The sequence below is a fragment of the Cydia strobilella genome, chromosome 9, assembly GCF_947568885.1.
Source record: "Cydia strobilella chromosome 9, ilCydStro3.1, whole genome shotgun sequence".
Classification (NCBI taxonomy): Eukaryota; Metazoa; Arthropoda; class Insecta; order Lepidoptera; family Tortricidae; genus Cydia; species Cydia strobilella.
Genome location: NC_086049.1, coordinates 9,369,360 through 9,389,606, shown reverse-complemented (window position 1 = coordinate 9,389,606; position 20,247 = coordinate 9,369,360). Strand labels below are relative to the sequence as shown.

General features: G+C 36.3%; 1 protein-coding gene across 2 annotated transcripts in view; it reads left to right on the top strand.

Moving 5' to 3' along the window:
- The window catches only part of LOC134744225 (inactive rhomboid protein 2), a 197,178-nt gene that overhangs the window by 151,330 nt on the left and 25,601 nt on the right, over positions 1-20,247 (top strand). For both annotated transcript variants that reach the window (XM_063677963.1, XM_063677962.1), the window contains exon 3: positions 17,998-18,172. In XM_063677963.1, the coding sequence (XP_063534033.1) occupies positions 17,998-18,172 (175 nt within the window). The remainder of the gene's footprint in view (positions 1-17,997; positions 18,173-20,247) is intronic.

The following is a 20,247-nucleotide window of genomic DNA, read 5'->3' as shown; positions in this document are numbered from 1 at the left end:
TGTGTGTGCATATATATATGTCTACATCTGAGCGTTAGGGCGGTTTCAGAGAAGCTTTTTTTACAAGTGTACGCGTACGCGCGTGTACGGGCGTATAGATCAAATGTAGGGAAAAGTAACGCGCGTATAAACGCGTAAAACCCAAATGTAGGGAAATGTAATGCGCGTCTGAGTACGTAACGCCGAAACTACCGTATACGCGCAGAAAAATACGTTAGTCTGAAACAACCCTTACTAGTAATTAGAGTTTTGAATGATTCACGGTTAGTTTCACTAGACTTATATTGACCGGGATATAGACCGTGATTACCTTTTGTATTATTTGTGAGCTCCCGATATTACGACGCAGTTACATGCATCATGTTCACGGGTGACTGAAGATAGCGGGTGGGTGTCAAAGTTGTGTAGACAGCGCTGTCTACCCTCATTCTTGCGCGTCGGCTGCGTTCACTTTCAACGTTACTAACGGTCGCATTCACACTTGTTGGTCCGGTCGCGTTCACAATCGTTGGTCTGTCCAAAATAATACAAAAGGTAATCACGGTCTATATCCCGGTCAATATAAGCCTTACTAGTAATGCTTATAATTTAAAATAGATGTCATATAGTAAAGAAAATGTGACCAAGTCCTCCAGTGCCCGAGATCGGAATCTTCAGTTTATGCGGCTACAGCCGTCCTAATTTATCGAGTACATGCAATCTTTGAAAAGCAAGCAAGCCGGTGTTTAATTTATAATTTATATAAAGTTACTATTTAACCCGCCCAACTAGCATTGGATACAGGAGGCTTTAATTTAAGGGTTAAAAAAATACAATGAGACTTAAAAAAAGTTACCCGTTGTAATGAATGCAATTTTTCGTTGATCGTGAGTTCCAATATAGGTAATAGTGGAATTAGTAACAAAATTTGTCAGGCAGAGTCAGTAAAGTTCAGTGAGGCATAAGTTAGGCCTGTGTTTATATAATGTTATGAGTACAATTCACAAGTGTTGAAGTAATGTTCATAAATAGGTACCTTACCTACTTGATACAATAAATACATACAACATACTATTTAGTTTGTACACAGTGGCGAGTATACCAAACCGATTTTTTTGCAAGTGACGATAGTCACATTATATTGAGACAAAGATTGATTAGGTTTCAGTAGTGTTTGCTACTGCGGCCAGAACTAAGAAAACCTACTAAAGTATTTTTTATTATCTTCCATCAAATTAATCAATCATTGTATTCGTGGATTTTATTTATACATAATTATATTTTATATTAACGCATTCACTGGCAGCGCGAGCTTAGCGCTACGCCTGTAGCCGATTACATGCATTTTCCACATTGTAGCGAAGTGCGCCTACGAACTGAAAACCCGCCTAGCGGGTTGCTGGCTGTGAATGTTTTAATTTGCAACTCTAATTAATAAAGTACTGATCGTCAGTGTGTATTCCTATCAGGGTCCATGTTTCCTTTGACCGTCACATTTACAATTTGATTGAACGAGGTGTAACAGTTTGGAAGCAGTAGAGCACTTAATGTTGCAGTCTCAAATGGAATCCTAAACCCTTAATCCCGATGTACTATCTCTATCTACACCAAGCTCTCTGTATTATTCCTATCGCTTACGCAAGAGTTTGGCTTTGCAGTAAAAATATAAATGTGACCTCCAGAGGCTTAACTACGAAAAATTTTGAAACTAGATAAATGTGCACGAAAAATATAGGAATGGAATTTAATGCATCCGGTAGACTGGTCGAATCTAGTCGGCTCTCGCAATGCTGCCGTAGTGCCGTACGCATGATTCGACTTGATTTCACAACTGTAGAAGAGAATATATAGTAGGTAGTTTATGTGATTGTTACATAATGCTTAATTATGTACAGTTCCATACACTGCTTTATCTACACACATATTATAAACTTTATAATGTACATATTCAGGGATCCTATGTCATGATTGCCGTTGGAATCACACTTTTTGCAATTGCCATTTAATTTAAAATAAAACGTCGTCTCAAGTCTCAACTGGTATTAGAATTAAGGCAAAATCAAATTCCTATGTTGTGATTATGTGGCGCTATGCCGTCTTTAATGTAACATACAAGCACAAATGTTGTATCTCACTGAATTAATTTACTTTATATATATTAATACAGCCCGGCAACTTGAACATGTCATGCTTGCTTAAAAGTCTTTGCTTACGGTGGCGTCGTTGATCGGGTCGCCACTTTCCCGAATGAAGGTTGAGGGAGACGATGGCTGAGATACGCGTCATACTCGTGAACGGGTGCTGTTTGTGGAGACCGGTCTGTTTAAGTTTACACGGCCTTCATTTTACCTATGTCACTTTACTTTTGAGTGGCATTAACGTAAGGCACTTAATTCGGTTCTTGTCTGTTTGTCTGATTTAATATTTTGTCTTTTTATTAATTATAAAACAATTCAAGTCTCGGAGACCCTTTACATCTCTGGATAATTTGATGATCTTTTTTATTATTATATACATTTTATCTCTGACACCTAGAGACTTTTACATCTCTAAACAATTTTAGTACTTCTGTTATTTGTATAGTTTTTATTATTATTTTTTTCTTGTGTAATTTGACATTTATATTTATGTACTCGTAATTGTTTTTTGTAATTTTGGGTTAATTTTATTGTTTGTAAAAATTGACATGTAAAAGTGCCCCTGTGGCCTATTTACTGAATAAATGTTTGATGTTTGTTTTTAGAGATGTTCGTAATGTCATTATATAATCGCATGTGATGTTATTATTACGTAATAATAACATTTTCTCAAATAATAAATCTGTTCCAACACAACAATATGTCTTTATGCTGACCGTAATTTACGGTTTTAAACGCATCATAGAGGGCTTTTTGATATCTGTGTAGACAAAATTCTTCTGAATACAGTAAGTTGCGCTCCGGATCGATAGTTGGTAAGATTCCTTCGTTAATATCATGCTAGAACTGACCTAATATCCAAATACGCAGCTGAGAAGCACTCAGTCTATTATTATTACAGGCTTAAGCTGTCTCAAACTGATCTTGCCCACTTTAGTTGACGAAGGATAATTGTAATTAATGGATGTATGCCATTATTTTGTCATACCGATAATTTATGCACAACATATTCTAGTTATAGTATAGGTTAATTAATATTGATTATATAAGCAACAGTGACAGCTGACGAGAGGCAGTGGAAAGCCTAGAATCACATACCTGAGCCAAGTAAAAGAGAATGCATCGTACGAGCAAATCAAAATACTGGCTCAGGAAAGAAAGGACTGGCAATTACTCCACCGACAAGAGCAAAGCTCTTAAGTGATGATGATGATGAAGCAACAGTCACTAAAGTAAGCTACTGGGTGAGCTGTTACTTGATTGCGAGTTAGATAGATCAAGATGGTACAAAAGTTTCAGGTAGAAATAATAGACTTGGTAAATCAACCTATATTTTAACTTTTTACAACGTCCCTACCTACCTACCCGCATATAATTGCTCGCTTATTTATGGCATTTTAAAATAATTTTATGCTTTTCAAGGTTCCGTACGTACCTCAAAAGGAAAAAAAAACGGAAACCTTATACCTAATAGGATCACTTTGTTGTCCGTTCATCCGTCTGTCTGTCACGACCCTTTATCTCGGAAACGCGTTGAAGTATCGAGTTGAAATTAAAACCATAAACTCAGGTCTACAGTCCCTTGACTGCCTGTAAAAGATCAAACTTCTAAGTCACCTTAAAAAAATACGGGCGTTTATTCCGCAAAAAAAGTATATTTTGACACTCAATCCCTTGAGAGTGTCAAAATATACTTTTTTTTTGCGGCTTTTTGCGTCATAAACGCCCTAATTTTTTTTATGAAAATTTAATTTAATTTAATTTTATCAAAATGTATACCTACTTCCCGTTTTTCTACTAGAACTATGAAATTTGGCAAGTAATATCGTCTTACACTACAAGTACAGGTAAAAATCAAAAAACTATTAACTTGTAAGAAGAAAAAATAAGTTTATTTTTATTGAAGTCTACCTCGGTAGGTAAAGCGCGGCACGTGTAAGGGTTTATGCGACTTTGTCAAGGTCTCCGAGTATTTCTGACTTTGAAGGGTCCGAAATAATTTGAATACAGTTATTAGCTATGAGGGAGTTTGTAATAAATAAAATACTTAGTGATTGTAGAACTTTCTTGCAAACATAAAATTATTTTGTAAAGTTATATAACTTTGTCGTGTAGTTCCTGCCCAGAAATCAGAACAAAAGTGTCCTTAAATTTATAAATGTTTGTATAGCTTCGATAGCCAACTGGTATTTTTATTTCCTGAATAAATATCGCTATATTGCAAGAAAAGTTGTTTTATTTAAACGATAAATGTTCGCGCCAAAAAGGCAGCCGCCAATCTTGTGGCGTCATAATAGCAGTGCAGTAACAAAGAACGGTCAAAAGTGCAGTGCAAATTTTTCGCTTATTGCAAATTTAACACTTGTTTCTGCTGTAGTGACGTCACGTGGAGCGTTTTCGGTCACGTGGTATACAGATACTAAACTACGATTTTAATGTTGATAAATTAAAAATAAGTGATGTTTTTATAACAAAATTGTATTCAACTCGTATTCTTATCATAAAAACGGGCCAAGTGCGAGTCGGACTCGCGTTCCAAGGGTTCCGTACATTACACAGTTTAAACAATGTATTTTTCATGTGAAATGTCTTTAAAAAACCCGTAGGGGTCAGATCAAAAACTAAGTAATAAAGTCCGACGCTTGACTGCACATTTATAATAGGTTTTCCTGTAATCTATAGGTAAAGATCTATTTTGTGTATTTTTTTCAAAATGTTTGACTCAGTAGTTTCGGAGATAAAGTGGGGGAATGGTCATTTTTTGCCTATTTTCTTGAATAACTTCTAAACTGTGCATCTTAAAATTATAAAAAAATATATATTTGAGATTATCACAATGAGCTCTTTCATTTAATTTTCTCATTTACCCCCCAAAAGTGGCCCCCGTGTTTAAAATTCATTTGTTTACGTTACATGTCCGTCTTTGGGTCACAAACATACATATGTATACCAAATTTCAACTTAATTGGTCCAGTAGTTTCGGAGAAAATAGGCTGTGACAGACGGACAGACAGACAGACAGACGCACGAGTGATCCTATAAGGGTTCCGTTTTTTCCTTTTGAGGTACGGAACCCTAATAGAAATAGCATACATACTTTCATAATTGAATTTTGATAGATGAAACTGCCTTATTGAGAACATCGTGCAGAATCTTAAAATATAATAATATATTATATAATTTTATATGATTCAATGTTAGGTACCAATAGTACCTGGTAAAATAACAGGCCAATTCGAGTTTTAGTTATTAGATCTGTTTCAATTCAATCTTTAAGTAGTATGGCTCCATCGATACTGTCGATGATTTCGCCAACGTCAAACTGGGATCCACGTGGGATCGAATTAATATTTCTTGATTTTCTTCAGCCAGTGTACGGTAAATAAAATTATGGGCCTCTAGGGCTCTAGCCAGACACGGTTAGAGGTAGAAATACCAAATGCTCTTAGAGCACGACGTTGTTCGGTAGTTATTGTTGTTGTCTCGTAAAACCGATAGCTAGATTTTACGAGAAGCACGTGGACAACCGGCCGTTGACTCCAAAATGGTGGTTAAACACGCTTTGAGATTAGTTCCCCATTCACTGCACACTACCAAATTAGATTACTGTATAATAAAGCTATCGAAATTACACTTTAAACAATATTAATGAGCAAAAAACAAAGGAATTAATCATGAGATTCACGAGGCTACTATCAAGATGGCGTTCGAACCGGAAGTCTAGATCTGTTTCCAATATGATTACTAATGATTACAATATGATACTGATCTGTCAGTGTCAAATGTGACATTTCTTAAACCAAAAACGTCACTTTTGACACTGACAGATCAGTATCATATCAGTATCATATTGGAAACAGATCTAATAACTTTTAGTTATCGTACATATAATCGAATTGGCCTGTAAGTTAGTTTACTAGTCATAAATAACTTCCAAAATTAACTCTTAAATATTCATGTTAGTTGTTATGACACTAAAATACTAGTACATATTGTAGTTTTTTAGAGTTTTGAATGCTTCACGGATAAGTCTAGTGGATATAAGTCTAGTAGTACATATTGTTTCAAGTTCCAGCCAAGTTAACTTGTGAATTGTTATTTTGTACGGTGTGGCTCTCATATACCTAAAGTGCTACCTACACCTTGTACGTGCAAAGTGCTAATATCAAGTGCAGCAAAGAGTAGTTTGGAACCACTCATGCACAAACACCGAAGCTACTAAGTACCTACGGAGCTGAATAATTTTAAGTCAGTAAAGTTAACGTAATGCACAAGTAATAAGGGCCGAAGGCCGAATCATTAAATACTGGGGATATGGATGTTTTCTATGTATCTGTGTATTCATTTGTATTTATATATAATGTATAATGACGTCTAACAGTACCCAAAAACCACAATCTTTATTGAGCTTACGGTGGGACTTTGTTTGATTGTGTGCGATTGTTTTGTTAACTAATTATTATAGTACAATTTTAAATTTAACTTGCTAAGTAACATTTGTATAAATAGTATAGTTTTGTACAAATAGGTGATCTTTAGTGTGAACGTTTATGATAAACCAGGTAGGAATATAAATTAGTAGTAAAATTTGAAATTCCAAATAGGAGAAACTATTATAATTGATATGGTATAGTAGTAAGTAGGTACCCAGACATAAAACCTACAAACCTTAGTTTAAAACGAGGTCGATTTGTATAAGAGGCACACTCGTTATGATATAAAATTAAGCTATACGAACAAAGATAACAACCGTACAATATCGTACTCATGTGGTTCAAAGACACATAAGCTCTTTCCTTTAAGCAAGATCACGAGGCTGATTCCGTTTTAACAATTTCATATGGTTTTATTGTTATTCTGATATGACCTTGACTGCGAGTACTAATCAGCGTTAGCGGCTCATGCTGATTGGTGGTGACGAAATGCAATCAGTTACCACGACTGCCTTAGAAGTGTCAAACTGACATATTCGCTAACGTCTGCGTAACTTACTTTCTATACCTACATCACGCTCGCTCGCTAGCGAATATGTCAGTGTAAAACTGGTGGTAGCCGTACTAGAGTCATCGCATAAGGTATTTTTTCTACTCGTCGAGTATAATCTGTGTATTACAAATTCACATGCAACACTACAACCTTACTCTTTTCAACGTTGGATAGTCTATGGCACTTCCGACTCAAGCATAAGAATTTTATCGATACGGTTTAGTCAATTATAAAAATTTTGAAAATGGAACTTCATACATTTCGATATAATATTTCTTGTCTAAGGAGACTCGATTCAATGCAAATTAGCCTACTTAAACACGCTGCTGCGTCGCATCTGCTTTGTGATTGGTTGGCCAACAAAAACATTTTATTTTATGTTGTAGTAGAAACAATTGGTTCATAAGTCAGAAACGCGCATGTGACACCCTTCATATAGCAACATCCATACCCTACGAAAACCGCTTAGCATTGCTTGTTAGTCTCCATAGGCTACGGTGGCGAAAATCGAGAAAAAAACTGTCTTAAAATTGAATTTAGCGCGGAGCAGGTACCAGGGCCTCATGAGTTACTAGGAGGTGTCGTTGACCAACCCGCCGGGGGCACTGGGCCCGGCGGCCAGGGCGCGTACGAGTACGAAGGTATCACGGGTCGCGGCAGCTCGCGTATCTTAGCTGTATACTTTTGGTTTTGGTTTGGTTTGGTGGTATGAATCTACTAGTTGAAAGTATTATTTTTTTGTCTCGTAGAAAAAGTATTGTATACAATAGTGATATAATCAAGCTTTTCAATCTCGTACCTTAGTTAAGCAACTCAGCAAGCTTCGTTGCTTAAACACGGTACTCGACTGAAAAGCTCTCTATTATATCACGATTGTATAAAATACTATTTCACCAATATGCTCGGAAATGTTCGCCTTATTGTATCGAAACTAGTACGGAAAGATGATCATTATGTAAATATCAAATTTAAAATAAAATCTAAATCATTGCTGTCCAGTTTTAGCGGACGGGAAGTTATTACTGTATTTTTTTTACCTTTTAAAGACATGTATAGACTAAGAAATCAATGTATGCTTACGGCCAATATAACGCGTAAAAAAGTGTATAATAACTTAGTTTTATTAAAACCTGCGGTGCCTCAGCGCGACGCGTTCAGAAACTAAGTTACATTCTCGAATTATCCAATAATCAATATTAAATGCTAAAAACAATCTTATTTGTTTAAAATTATTGAAGAATTGTTTATACGTTTGGTATTTTATGAATACGATATTTTAATAACATTGGATTTTTGAACAAGATTGTAAACTTAAAAAAAAATTGTTTGGAATGTGATTGTTTTTGACGTTTTTAATGTGAAGGTTCGATTTCAGTGATGCTTGATGCTTAAATAATGATTATTTCACCTTATTTCCTCGCAAGTTTGGAGAAAATCACTATATATGCCTCGGCAGGGATAGCAATTCATGGATTCGTCTTCTTTGTCCAAAATCGAAACCCATTAATTGCCCTTTCCCGGCCTCTGGAATAATGTACTATTATTCGCATCTTGGTACACGTGAGATGCCTAATAATAATGCGACTCAAGGCAAATGTGAAAGTCTGTCTGTCTTTCTGTCTGTGTGTTCCCTCTTCACGCTTAAACCGCTGAACCGATTTAGATGAAATTTGGCATAGAGATAGGTTGAGTCCCTGAGAAGGACATAGAAATAGTTTTTATCCCAAAAATCATCCCTTAAGAAAGTAAAAAGCGGGGTGGAATTGAGATAATTAACGAAGTGCCTGCTAATTTGTGTGCATAATATGCTTCAAATTTAGATTGCTATGAGAATTTTTCCAGGCGCTAAACTTACATTAGCTGCTGTTACTAAGTCCGCGCAGACGAAGTCGCGGGCAAAAGCTAGTGAAAATATAAAATTGTTATAACAGAACCGGTATCCGCGTGGGCCGCGGTGCGGTGGCGAGCTCATTAATGTCCTTGTTAATTCTGCGCTCGAACTTTGCGTGCTCCGTGAACAACAACTTTCGACTGCTCGCCGCAATACATACATGTTGCAGTCGGCTTGGCGAGAAATGGAAATTCGATTTGCTTATTCAAATGCAACGCTTGTATTTTATGTGTAATTACTTGTTGAAAGAACTTTTGTTGGTTATTGTGGTATGGTTGAATTACTAAATACGTGTTGCATTTTTAGTTACTACATATTATAGAATAAGTTTGATTGATAGATGTAGCATTTCAAATTACAACCGGTGGTTAGTGAAATGTACTTGTAATGTAAGATTGGAGTGACACATGGTTTATTTACTTAGCCTGGTGGAATAAAATGGGTCCATATTGGCTCACATAACATTACTTGTCATATTATTTTTCATAATAACGCTTTTTCATCATAATAATAATTTGTCATAATTTTTTTACGTACAAATTTGTTGTATATAAATATGTATTACCAAAATCATTGCTCATAATTATCTGTAGGCAGATTTTTTTAACAACATAATGTCATTTCCAACTATTCGTCACGACTCATAATGGTTTTTATAATAAACTTATTAATTATAAACTTAAATTGTATAAGAATTTGAAAGCATAACATATAAAGTATGGGTGTATTGGAACGTACACAGCGATTTTTAGAAAATTAAAAGTAATAAATAAAGCCAATTACATGTAAAGTTATTATTTCATACCCCATTTAATTTAATTATTATTATTAATGTTTATTAGTCGTGGCCCCGCAACTTTTTTATTTTTCATGTACCTAGCCTGTTAAGCTATTTCGGCCCGCCAAGGAGTCGATGAAGCCCCGCTTCGCGGGTCTCCTTTTTCTGCTCTGAGGAACACAAGAAACCTAACACTCCTCCTCGCTTCGCTCGTCGTCGTACCTATCCCGACTCGGACTGTATTTCTTTTTTGATAGCAAGTTGAATGTGGTGTGGATGCAAGATACCTGACAGTTTATAAATAAAACCAGGTAAAGCTTAAAATAAATATTATATAAAATTTTATTACTTAAAATCGTTATGTTAAAAAATAAATATGATATAAAATTGTTATATTAAAAGAATATATGAAAATTAACATTAGTATTACAAATATTTATTATGATTGACATTATTAACATGAATGATTTGGTGTTACGATAGTTATGCGCAAAGACAAGTTATAAGTAATGATCATTATGATATAAAATTATATAACAAACATTTTCGGACTTCCAATAATTGAAGTCGCAATTTTATGAGAACTTTGGCGCACCCGAATAAAATAGTACATTTCGATGCTAGTGCGGAAAGTATGTCATTACCTCACGAGTACCGAGATATCTTATATCCAAGACTCGGGACGAGTGAACAACAACATTTCCGCACGTGTATCGAACGACGTTTTTTAATACAGTTGCGAAAAAATAAGAAAACCAACAAGTAAGGAATAAAAACAATATCGAATGTTGCCTTTGGAAACTTAGCTTGTAGTAAGAAAAAACGCCTCTTCTTTGACAGTCGTTTCGGAAGCTATTCCTATTATTCCTACCTCTACCTTCCATAGCTATTCCGTTCCATTCAGACAACTTATTAAGAACGGTTTTTCAATGTTCAATATTAAAAAATTAACGTGTTATAATGATGAAGAAGTAAGTAATAAAATATGAAATATGTATATTTTTCGTATTCTTACATTAAGAGTAGAGTTTTATGTTGGTTACGACGTTTAAAGGAAACTAATATTAACACTCATCAATAAGTAGTCATGAATTGGAACAAGTATAAATAAAAAAAAAAAAAAAAAGTGAAAAGCACTAGTTCGCGAAAACCAACTTTCCGCACGCTAAACAGCTACGTAAAGTACCACTTTTTGAGCAACTGTATTAAAAATATCATTGTATCAACGACTTATTAGGGCAGTGTTTCACTTATCCAAAATTCCCTTGTACGCAGTAGAATTATTAAAGGTCAATATCTACTTTTAAGGTACCTGCCCCGAAGAAGGCCCGCCCGGTTCTTAAGTTTGCCTACTTGCAAAAATTCACACTTTTATGAGAATAGGTTTAAATATTGCATCCATGTTCGCTAGTAGGTATAATGGAAGTATCAACTTAAAAAAATAAAAATAACGATGGGTCTTGTTTGGTTCAGGTCATCATCATCTTCCTCGCGTTGTCCCGGCATTTTTGCCACGGCTCATGGGAGCCTGGGGTCCGCTTGGCAACGAATCCCAAGAATTGGCGTAGGCACTAGTTTTTACGAAAGCGACTGCCATCTGACCTTCCAACCCAGAGGGGAAACTAGGCCTTGTTGGGATTAAGTCCGGTTTCCTCACGATGTGTTCCTTCACCGAAAAGCGACTGGTAAATATCAAATGATGTTTCGTACATAAGTTCCGAAAAATTCATTGGTACAAGCCGGGGTTTGAACCCGCGACCTCCGGATTGCAAGTCGCACGCTCTTACCGCTAGGCCACCAGCGCTTCAGGTCATCATCATCATTAATTTAAGAGCCTAGCTCTTGTCGGTGGAGCAATTTCCATGTATCTCTTTCGGTAACCTTACTATATGACCCTAGCAGTCAATTTTTTCTTATTTATTTAATATATTAGTGTATAATATAGGTACAACTGAAATTAATAAAAGCGCTATAGCTACCACACACATTGTAGGTACCATCACGTTCCGCAATGTTGTGCCATTTAGGGTCCTAGCTAAATTGGTTGGTCAATACTTACGCTATGGAATGTCCAACTTAGCTAGAACCCTAAATTGCATAACAATCCCGGAGCGTGACTGTACATCGTAGGTATAATTTATGGTTCAGATTGATTACTTTATTAAATATAGAAGCATATTTTATTTGAAATGGCAATAGTTTTTTTAATGAAAAACCTTTTCCATAAGAGATGTACTATAGTAATTATTTATACAAGTGAAAGTGACAAGTTTCACTTGTATAAATAATTACTATAGTACATTTTTTTTAGCATTAGAAAGATGGTAAGCGATCTTGACGTGTCTTTTTATTAAAAATCACTTTTCAAAAATAAGTCACAGCAAATATATTGTTACAATTTTATTATAAATCATATACGATCTTTTACATTATTTTGCTTTCATAAGTAATATGTGCACAAAATTTCGTATTTTGTATAGGTATATAGGTATATATTGTTTCCCAAGTAAGTACATTTGATTTATGAAAATGGTCCCGTAGGTCCTACGGGAAGCGTGTGCTTGTAAGCTTGTATGCAATGTAGGACATACAGATCGAAATCCCAACGCTAAAATATCCATATTAAAAAACCGGCCAATTGCGAGTCGGACTCGCGCACGAAGGTTTCCGTACCATCACGGAAAAAAACAGCAAAAAAATCACGTTTGCTGTATGGGAGCCCCATTTAAATATTTATATTATTCTGTTTTTTGTATTTGTTGTTATAGCGGCAACAGAAATACATCATCTGTGAAAATTTCAACTGTCTAGCTATCACGGTTCATGAGATACAGCCTGGTGACAGACGGACAGCGGAGTCTTAGTAATAGGGTCCCGTTTTCACTCTTTGTGTACGGAACCCTAAAAATGTATTATACATATTAGTATTCAATGTTGTTTCTGAATACTTGCCCCAGGTGTTCTAACCGGTCAGCATTAGACCAATCGATCGACCTAATGGACTAGGGTTCAAATAGGTTCATGATTATTATTGAAAGCATGACGGCGGCTTTGTCGCTGCTCTTATATAACGGTGATAGATGCTTTTGGCGGCATTACAGTTACCCTACATGGATTTTCAATATCTTATGTAATATAGGACAGTTGATTTAGATTGATTAGTCTGGGAACAGATGACGTCAGGAACGATATTTGAGTGCTTGAAAATTTCTCCATGAAGATTAGGTTATTTATAGCATTTTCTTGGATTTATTTATTGAATAAGAACGTAACATAAACTGCATATAAACTGGTTAAAAAAATCACTTTTGACACTGACAAATCATTTTGTGAAACAAAACAAGTTTGTATTTTACTGTGTATTTATTGGTAGTATGCTTCGAGCAACACCGGAAAGGAAGACGGCATTCGTATTATTTCCCCTCTGCCGAAGCATAGGTACAACTGTACCTATGGCGATGCGTGTTTTGGCTCGTCCGTACACAAAAAAAGATAGAGGGGTGCAAGATTTGTCTTTGACGTGTGTCATTTTCTATGTATTTGTGTCGTCATTACAGATTGCATTTTATATGTAGTGAGTGAGAAGTACGACTGTGTGCACGTTTCACCCCGCAAAAAATGGCAGAATGATTTGTACGGTAAGAATCGCTTGGGCTCCTCCCTTCCGACATGTCGGAAGCTCGTATTGCTCGAAGGTAGTATGTATTGTGAAGCTACTGTGAGAATATTTATTTCCTTGAAGCGCTCTCTCAGTGAGTCACCCAGATACCCTATGCGTATGTGGCACGGCTCCCCAAACGATGAGACACATGCTGTCCTGCCCAGCGAACCCGCACACATGTTCCGAGCAAGATCTACGGGATGCAACAGACAGGGCGTTAAGCGTCGCTACCTTCTGGTCCCGCTTAATATGAAATGTATACGAAAACATCGACACGAGAAGAAGAAGAAGTGAGTCACGAGACGATATGATTGTTATAAATGGATCGGATTGCTTGTTTCTGAATTAAAATGCAGAATTATGACTTCATTTCGTTGTAAAATTTATAATTTATTATTATTTCATTTGATCTCTTGGAGCTGATGCGTGTATATCGCAGCACTTGTGTTAATTTTGCACTTTTTAAAGTTCTAAGAGGTGTGTCTAGTCTATTAATTTTAAAAGTGTTCACCGACGGAAAGTTTCACATATTTACTGCACGTTTCGGCAAGAAGTGTCTCCTAAGTAGCAAACGGAGGTTTGATAAGTTTTTTAGTGTCCTCTCAACCTTACATTCTGGCTTAATATGTATGTCTTTAATATTTGGAACATTATAGTGTCCAGACAAGATTTTTTACGTCTCAATAAGATCGCCTCGCTTCCTTCTGTCCTTCAACGGCTTCAGGATTAGATCTTACAACATTGAACTTCAATGTACAAGATCTAATTCCTGAAGCCGTTCTTCATATGGCTTGTCTTTCAACGAAGCAACCATTTTAGTTGCTCTTCTATGAACTTTTTCCAGCAATGTGATGTCCTTTTTAAAGTACCGGGACCATAATAATATCTGAAAAGCATACTCAAGTAAAGGACGAAGGTATGATTTGTATATTCTAATAAATAGGTCCTTAGTAATTACATGGAATGCCTTTCTTGCCTTTATTGTTACAAAATAATAGGTTTACAAGTATTTTCTGGCCACATATCTAAACTCGAATTCTACTTAAAATGCCTTAGAAGTAATTTAAAAAAATTCACCACGTAAATAATTTCAGTAGCATATACATATATTATGACTTACAGCAAACAATATTTCCGCTAAACGCATGGTCAGGTAATCTTGATGAAGCCTTTGTAAATTAGCAGTTTAGCGTTGATCCGTTATTGCATCCCGGGAACGGTTTACTGGCCGCGTTTCCTTTGGTAATGCGAGCGCATGCGTCCATTTCTCATGATCAGCGTGACCTCCAGTTCCGTGGTTACTATAGGCATCGGGAGAGGCTATTTATACTGGTTGGCTAACCCTTTTACTCACCTGTGCTCTGTAAATAATTGGAATGGACCCTGATATTGAACGCCATTCCAAAACAAAGAGAAATGTTATAGCATTTAATGGAGAAACGGGGGCGGTCAGTGCAAATAGCTTTGCAATATCAAAGCTTTGCATACAGATAAAGTAGACATTAAATTTCACGAAAATAGAGAAGCTGTGGTATTTTTAATCGACTTCTTTACCCAGAAGGAGGAGGTTCTGTATTCGGTTGTGCCGCGGTTGTGATGGCTATTTTTTAACCGCCTTCAAAAAAAGGAGGTTCTCAGTTTGACCCGTATCTTTGTATGTAACTGGCAACTAAGTTTCGCAACCAGTTGCCGAAATGTAATGAATAATCTTGTTTTGTTACACACCCAGTTGCCAAATACGAATGAATATTCTTGTTACACATCTATAGTTGCCAACTAAGAATAGTTACTAACTTAGTCCAATTCTTGATTCCTACATTTCCTTGTTAGTCCACTTCTTTGTGTAAGTCATGGGTGTTTTCTATGTATTTAAGTATTTATATGTTATATATATCGTTGTCTGAGTACCCATAACACAAGCCTCCTTGGGCTTACCGTAGGCCTTAGTCAATCTGTGTAAGAATGTCCTATAATATTTATTTATTTTTATTCTCTTTTGCAACTTAACTAACTTATAGACGGAGCTCCGCTTCGCGGGCCCCTATTTCTGGGCGGTTTACCCTTCGGGCATCTAAAGCTACCTAACGAACCTTACCTACCTACCTACCTATGTTTTTTTCCACAAAGTGTAATGTTTAAACGGATGTCACACTAAATCAATAGGTAGGTTAGTTAGATAGCTTCAGATGCCCGAGGGGCTAGCCGCCCAGAAATAGGCGGGGCTCCGCCTAATTATTATAATAATATTAAGTTGCAAAGGAAATGTTTTTTTTTTTTAAAGAAACATTACTGGCTGAGTAACAAGATTTTTTTTTCTTTTTCGGCAAGTGGTTGCGAAACTACAAAGGTAAAAGATAACAGTTGTGTAACAAGAATATTAATTCGTCTTTGGCAACTGGTTGACTAACAAAAACATTCAATACTTTTCGGCAACTGGCTGCGAAACTTAGTTGCCGTTGCGGCCGGAAGGGTATGTATGTATGTTTGTTTGCGATTATCTGGCGTTTGGACGAATCGATGTTGATGCGGTTTTCAGAAAAGTGTTTGTTACATTCTGGAGAAGGTTTTAGTATACAGGAATGGTTTGAAAAACCAATTGGACCTGGTAGGTGGCGCTGCTATCGGTATATCGTCAAATCTGATTTGCTGAAACCAATTTAGATGAAATTTTGTGTGAAATTTTATGTTTAGATGAAATTTTGGAAGTGGGAGTGGGAGTTCCTTGTCGAGTCTTTTGAGAGTTAACTTTTTGCCTAAGTAAGGTACGAGATTGAAAAGCTTGATTATATCACTATTGTATACAATACTTTCTCTACGAGTCATCTAAAATAGTAGATTATGTCACACGGGAGCAAAATAGCATATTTGGATCCTGAACGAAGCGAAGGATTCTATATTTGAATCCTGAGCGTAGCCACGTACCACCCGGTAATAATTTTGCTACCATGTGACACATACTGCTTTTCACATCACCTATAAGGAAATTATTATGTTCCAAAATATTATTTAACCTAAAAAATAATATGTAAAAAAGAAATAAAATCGTGTCCTTGAACAGAAAAGTGCCACTTTGATCCTTCCTAGCAGGGAAGAAAAGTGCTACTTTGATCCCTCCTAGCGGGGAAGAAAAAGCCCTTTTTCGAATAGGTGATGTGAAAAAAATACTTTTCACATCACCTATTCGAAAAGGGTACTTTTCTTCCCTGCTAGGAGGGATCAAAGTCGCACTTTTCTGTTCAAGGACATTTTGTTGCCAGTATGAAATATTGACACAAAGACATGAAATTAGTATGCATATAATCGATTACAATTTCCTTATAATCGATTACGTGCATACAATTTTTCTAACTTAAATAATATTTTGTTGTATTTGTAAACAATAAATGTAATTAGCGTATTTTAAATTAATTAATAGCGTATTTAAATTAAGTAAATTAATTAATTAGCATAATATTTATAAAGAAACGTAAAAAAAACATTACTTTAATAATTTAATTTTTATTTTGACATTTTAGGTCTCCTTAAACGCAGCCATACTTGTCTATGCAATTAAAAAAGTTTATATTTAGAAAGTTTTGTACAAATATTACACAAAGCATAATTATGCGGTTCTGTATTGTGTATAAATTTAAATTTGTAAATACTTAGTTTAAATCAATAACTTTATAATAATAAATATAAGTGATATCAGTCTTCATAGTGTTCTTCCGAAGATTTGGTTCAAAGGGGTACGTAAGAGCTAAATTGTTACCAGAAAACTCTACAAAAATAATGTACTTGATTTTCATTGTATCATTTTAGGTGTTTGCTGCTGTCTTTTAATTTGTCAGTACAGTCACGTCTGAAAATATCGATACAGACAAAGTGCCAGAAGTATGTACCTATACTAAGGTCGTGTATACATATTTTGGCACTTTGTCCGTATCGATCTCTGCTTAAAATAATAATGTTTTAAACCTAATATATGTATGTAATTTCCTCATAGGTGATGTAAAAACAGTATGTGTCACATGGTAGCAAAATTATTTTCACCTTGGGCGTTACCAGTTGAATCCCTCACTACGCTCAGGATTCTATGCTAGAATCCCTCGCTACGCTCAGGATTCTATTATAGAATCCTTCGCTTCGTTTAGGATTCAATTGTACGCCCTCGCCGTAAATATGTCATTTTGCTCCCTTGTGATACAATCTACTATTTTCTACTCGTCGACTGTAATGGTTCAATTAAGATTTCGTATACCAAACTATAATTGCGTACTTTTCATGTATGGACTCCCAACTCAACTATAACATTAATTTCGATACACTGTAGTCAACTGTAAAAGAATGTGCCCAATCACGTGCCGCCGCGCTCCTATAGAAAAGACATAAACGCGCGACTATTTTTGTCTACCACTGTTTTTATATGCTTACCAATTTTCATTAATTATTTAGGTTTCATAGTAAAAATAAGTCTATATGCGTCTCTGTTTGTAAATAATATTTTTCCAATTATTTATTCGATCCTCCGTTGTGTAAAATAACGTTCAAATAATTTTGACTCAAAATACTTTTGTTTTCCTAGTATGTATGGAGCATCGGGAGCGGCACCAAGAGAGGCACGGGGGCGCGCGCGCGAGCGGCCCGACGTGCTGCCCGCGCCCGCGGCGGCGGACGAGGCCGCGCCGCCCGCTCTGCCGCGCCCTGGCAAGGACAGCGTCGCGCGGCTCACGCTCAGCGGCCTTTCTTATGTTGTTACTGTGAGTATTTATTAGTATCATCATCGCATGTACAAATATGTGTCCAAAGCCTCCATAAAAACCAGATTATAAAAAAAAATGTACAAATATAGCTTCTGAGAGAACGACTCAGAGCTAGTGTTAAATTTAGTGTTTTGCGGTGGCGGAGCAAGCTATGCCACCCCCCGTGCTACGTCTTGAGTTTGCAAGGACAGCGTCACGCGGCTCATGCTCAGCGGCTTTTCTTATGTTGTTCTTGTCAGTATGGATATACTGAGCGCTCTTGCGGTGCGGTGGAAAAGGAATCCGCGTCGCCGTGCTATATACGCCTTTCTTATGTTGTTACTGTAAGTATCTCTGCAAGTACTAAAAACTAACTTTCACGAACAGACACTCAAATAATCACTGAAAACTAGATTGACAACTAGGGATGAACTGAGCGGGTTCGGGCGGCGGAACATTCCCGCTCTGGCAAGCGTTGCGCGGCTACGCCCAGCGGCATTTCTTATGTTTTTACTATAAGTATGAGTATAACTGTATGTACGACTATTGGCTCTTTGGAGATCAAGATAATTATCCGTTTATGAACTAGGGACATAATATTACCTCAATATTTCAACCATTCCCTATACTGACTAAGCTTTTTTCAGCTATATTTACATGAGTGCAGACAAATTCTGAAAGTAATAAACAATGCACAAGCGCAAGAGAGCAACATTATTATAGCGTTGAAGCTATGAAGACATAGTTAATTGGTAAGACAGACGCCATTATAGCCACAGGTGCTAAGCACACCTGACCTAGTTTCCTAGGTTAAGTATTTAAAAGTTAGGTAAATACCCTGAAGAAGCTTACTAGCTTAACAAAACATTTTATCTCGACTGCGAGTCTGTTTTTAGTATGTTACAACTATGTTTAATTGGAAATGATTTTTGTACTGGTTGCTTAAGTGATTTCTCAATAAGTGCCCAGAGAGGCGCAATCTGCTAGAGGCGGCGGCGGGAAATGGCGACTGCCATTAAACACGCAGATGGGTCATTTTATTGCGTTCAGTGTGTGTGTATAGTATTTTTTATGAACGTTTGAAGCACTGATCTATTTTTAAAATAGTTTCATAATATATTCAGGGTACTTACTCTATATCGTGATTTGAAATTAAAAACTTTGTATGTATGTTTAGCTATGCGATAAAGTAGTAGTAGTAGTAAAACTCTTTATTGTACAAAAATAAACATAAAACACGAGAAAAGCGCATCATTTGTACAAAGGCGAACTTATCCCTTAAGGGATCTCTTCCAATTAACCCTTGAGCAATTGATAAAATATGCATACGGTGACGTTCGGATGTCACTGCAGCCATATTAGGTATATTAGGTACTGTAGCGATATTATTAGTGGTGCGGCCATGACCCGGGCGCTCGGCTGTCATTGTCGATTGCCACTGTGAATGAGCGACGGTCTGATCGACCGTGACCGTAATGAATGAATGTCACTCATTTTAAGAAGGAAATTGACAGTTACAGCGGCCGTGTCCACGCCGCAGCAGTAATGCCGCAACACTAATGCAGCTGCAGTCACCTTCAGAAGTAGTTGCGTGATGGTTTTCTTGTAGTTAAAGTCAGCTGAGTTTGAGGACAAATCTAGTACTAATTTAATATTCTCTTTCTGCACAGACTCTACTACTTTTTGCTAAATGGATATATTTTAATACTACTCTCATAGAGCTATCTGTTAAGCTATGCTAAAAGCGTTTTACGTTTCAAGCTAAATCCCTAACTGTTTGATACGGTCGTCTACTTTATTGAAAGACTTAGAAATGCACTGCTTCCAATCGAACTTCCCATTATTAATGGCCTGCGATTAGCTGGAGCCCGTTTAATGGAGGTTAAGTTTAGGTTATACAAATTTAAAGCTGGAAGCTAAGTAAATAGGTACAACGCTTCGAACAGAAAATATCTCATTTTTGGTTGTAAATAACTTATTGCAGTAACATTGATCATTATTTATCAATAAGGAGTTACAACATACAATTGGGGAGTATAGATAGATATATAGAATACTCTTTATTGGCACGACTCAGTAAAATATACAGCTTA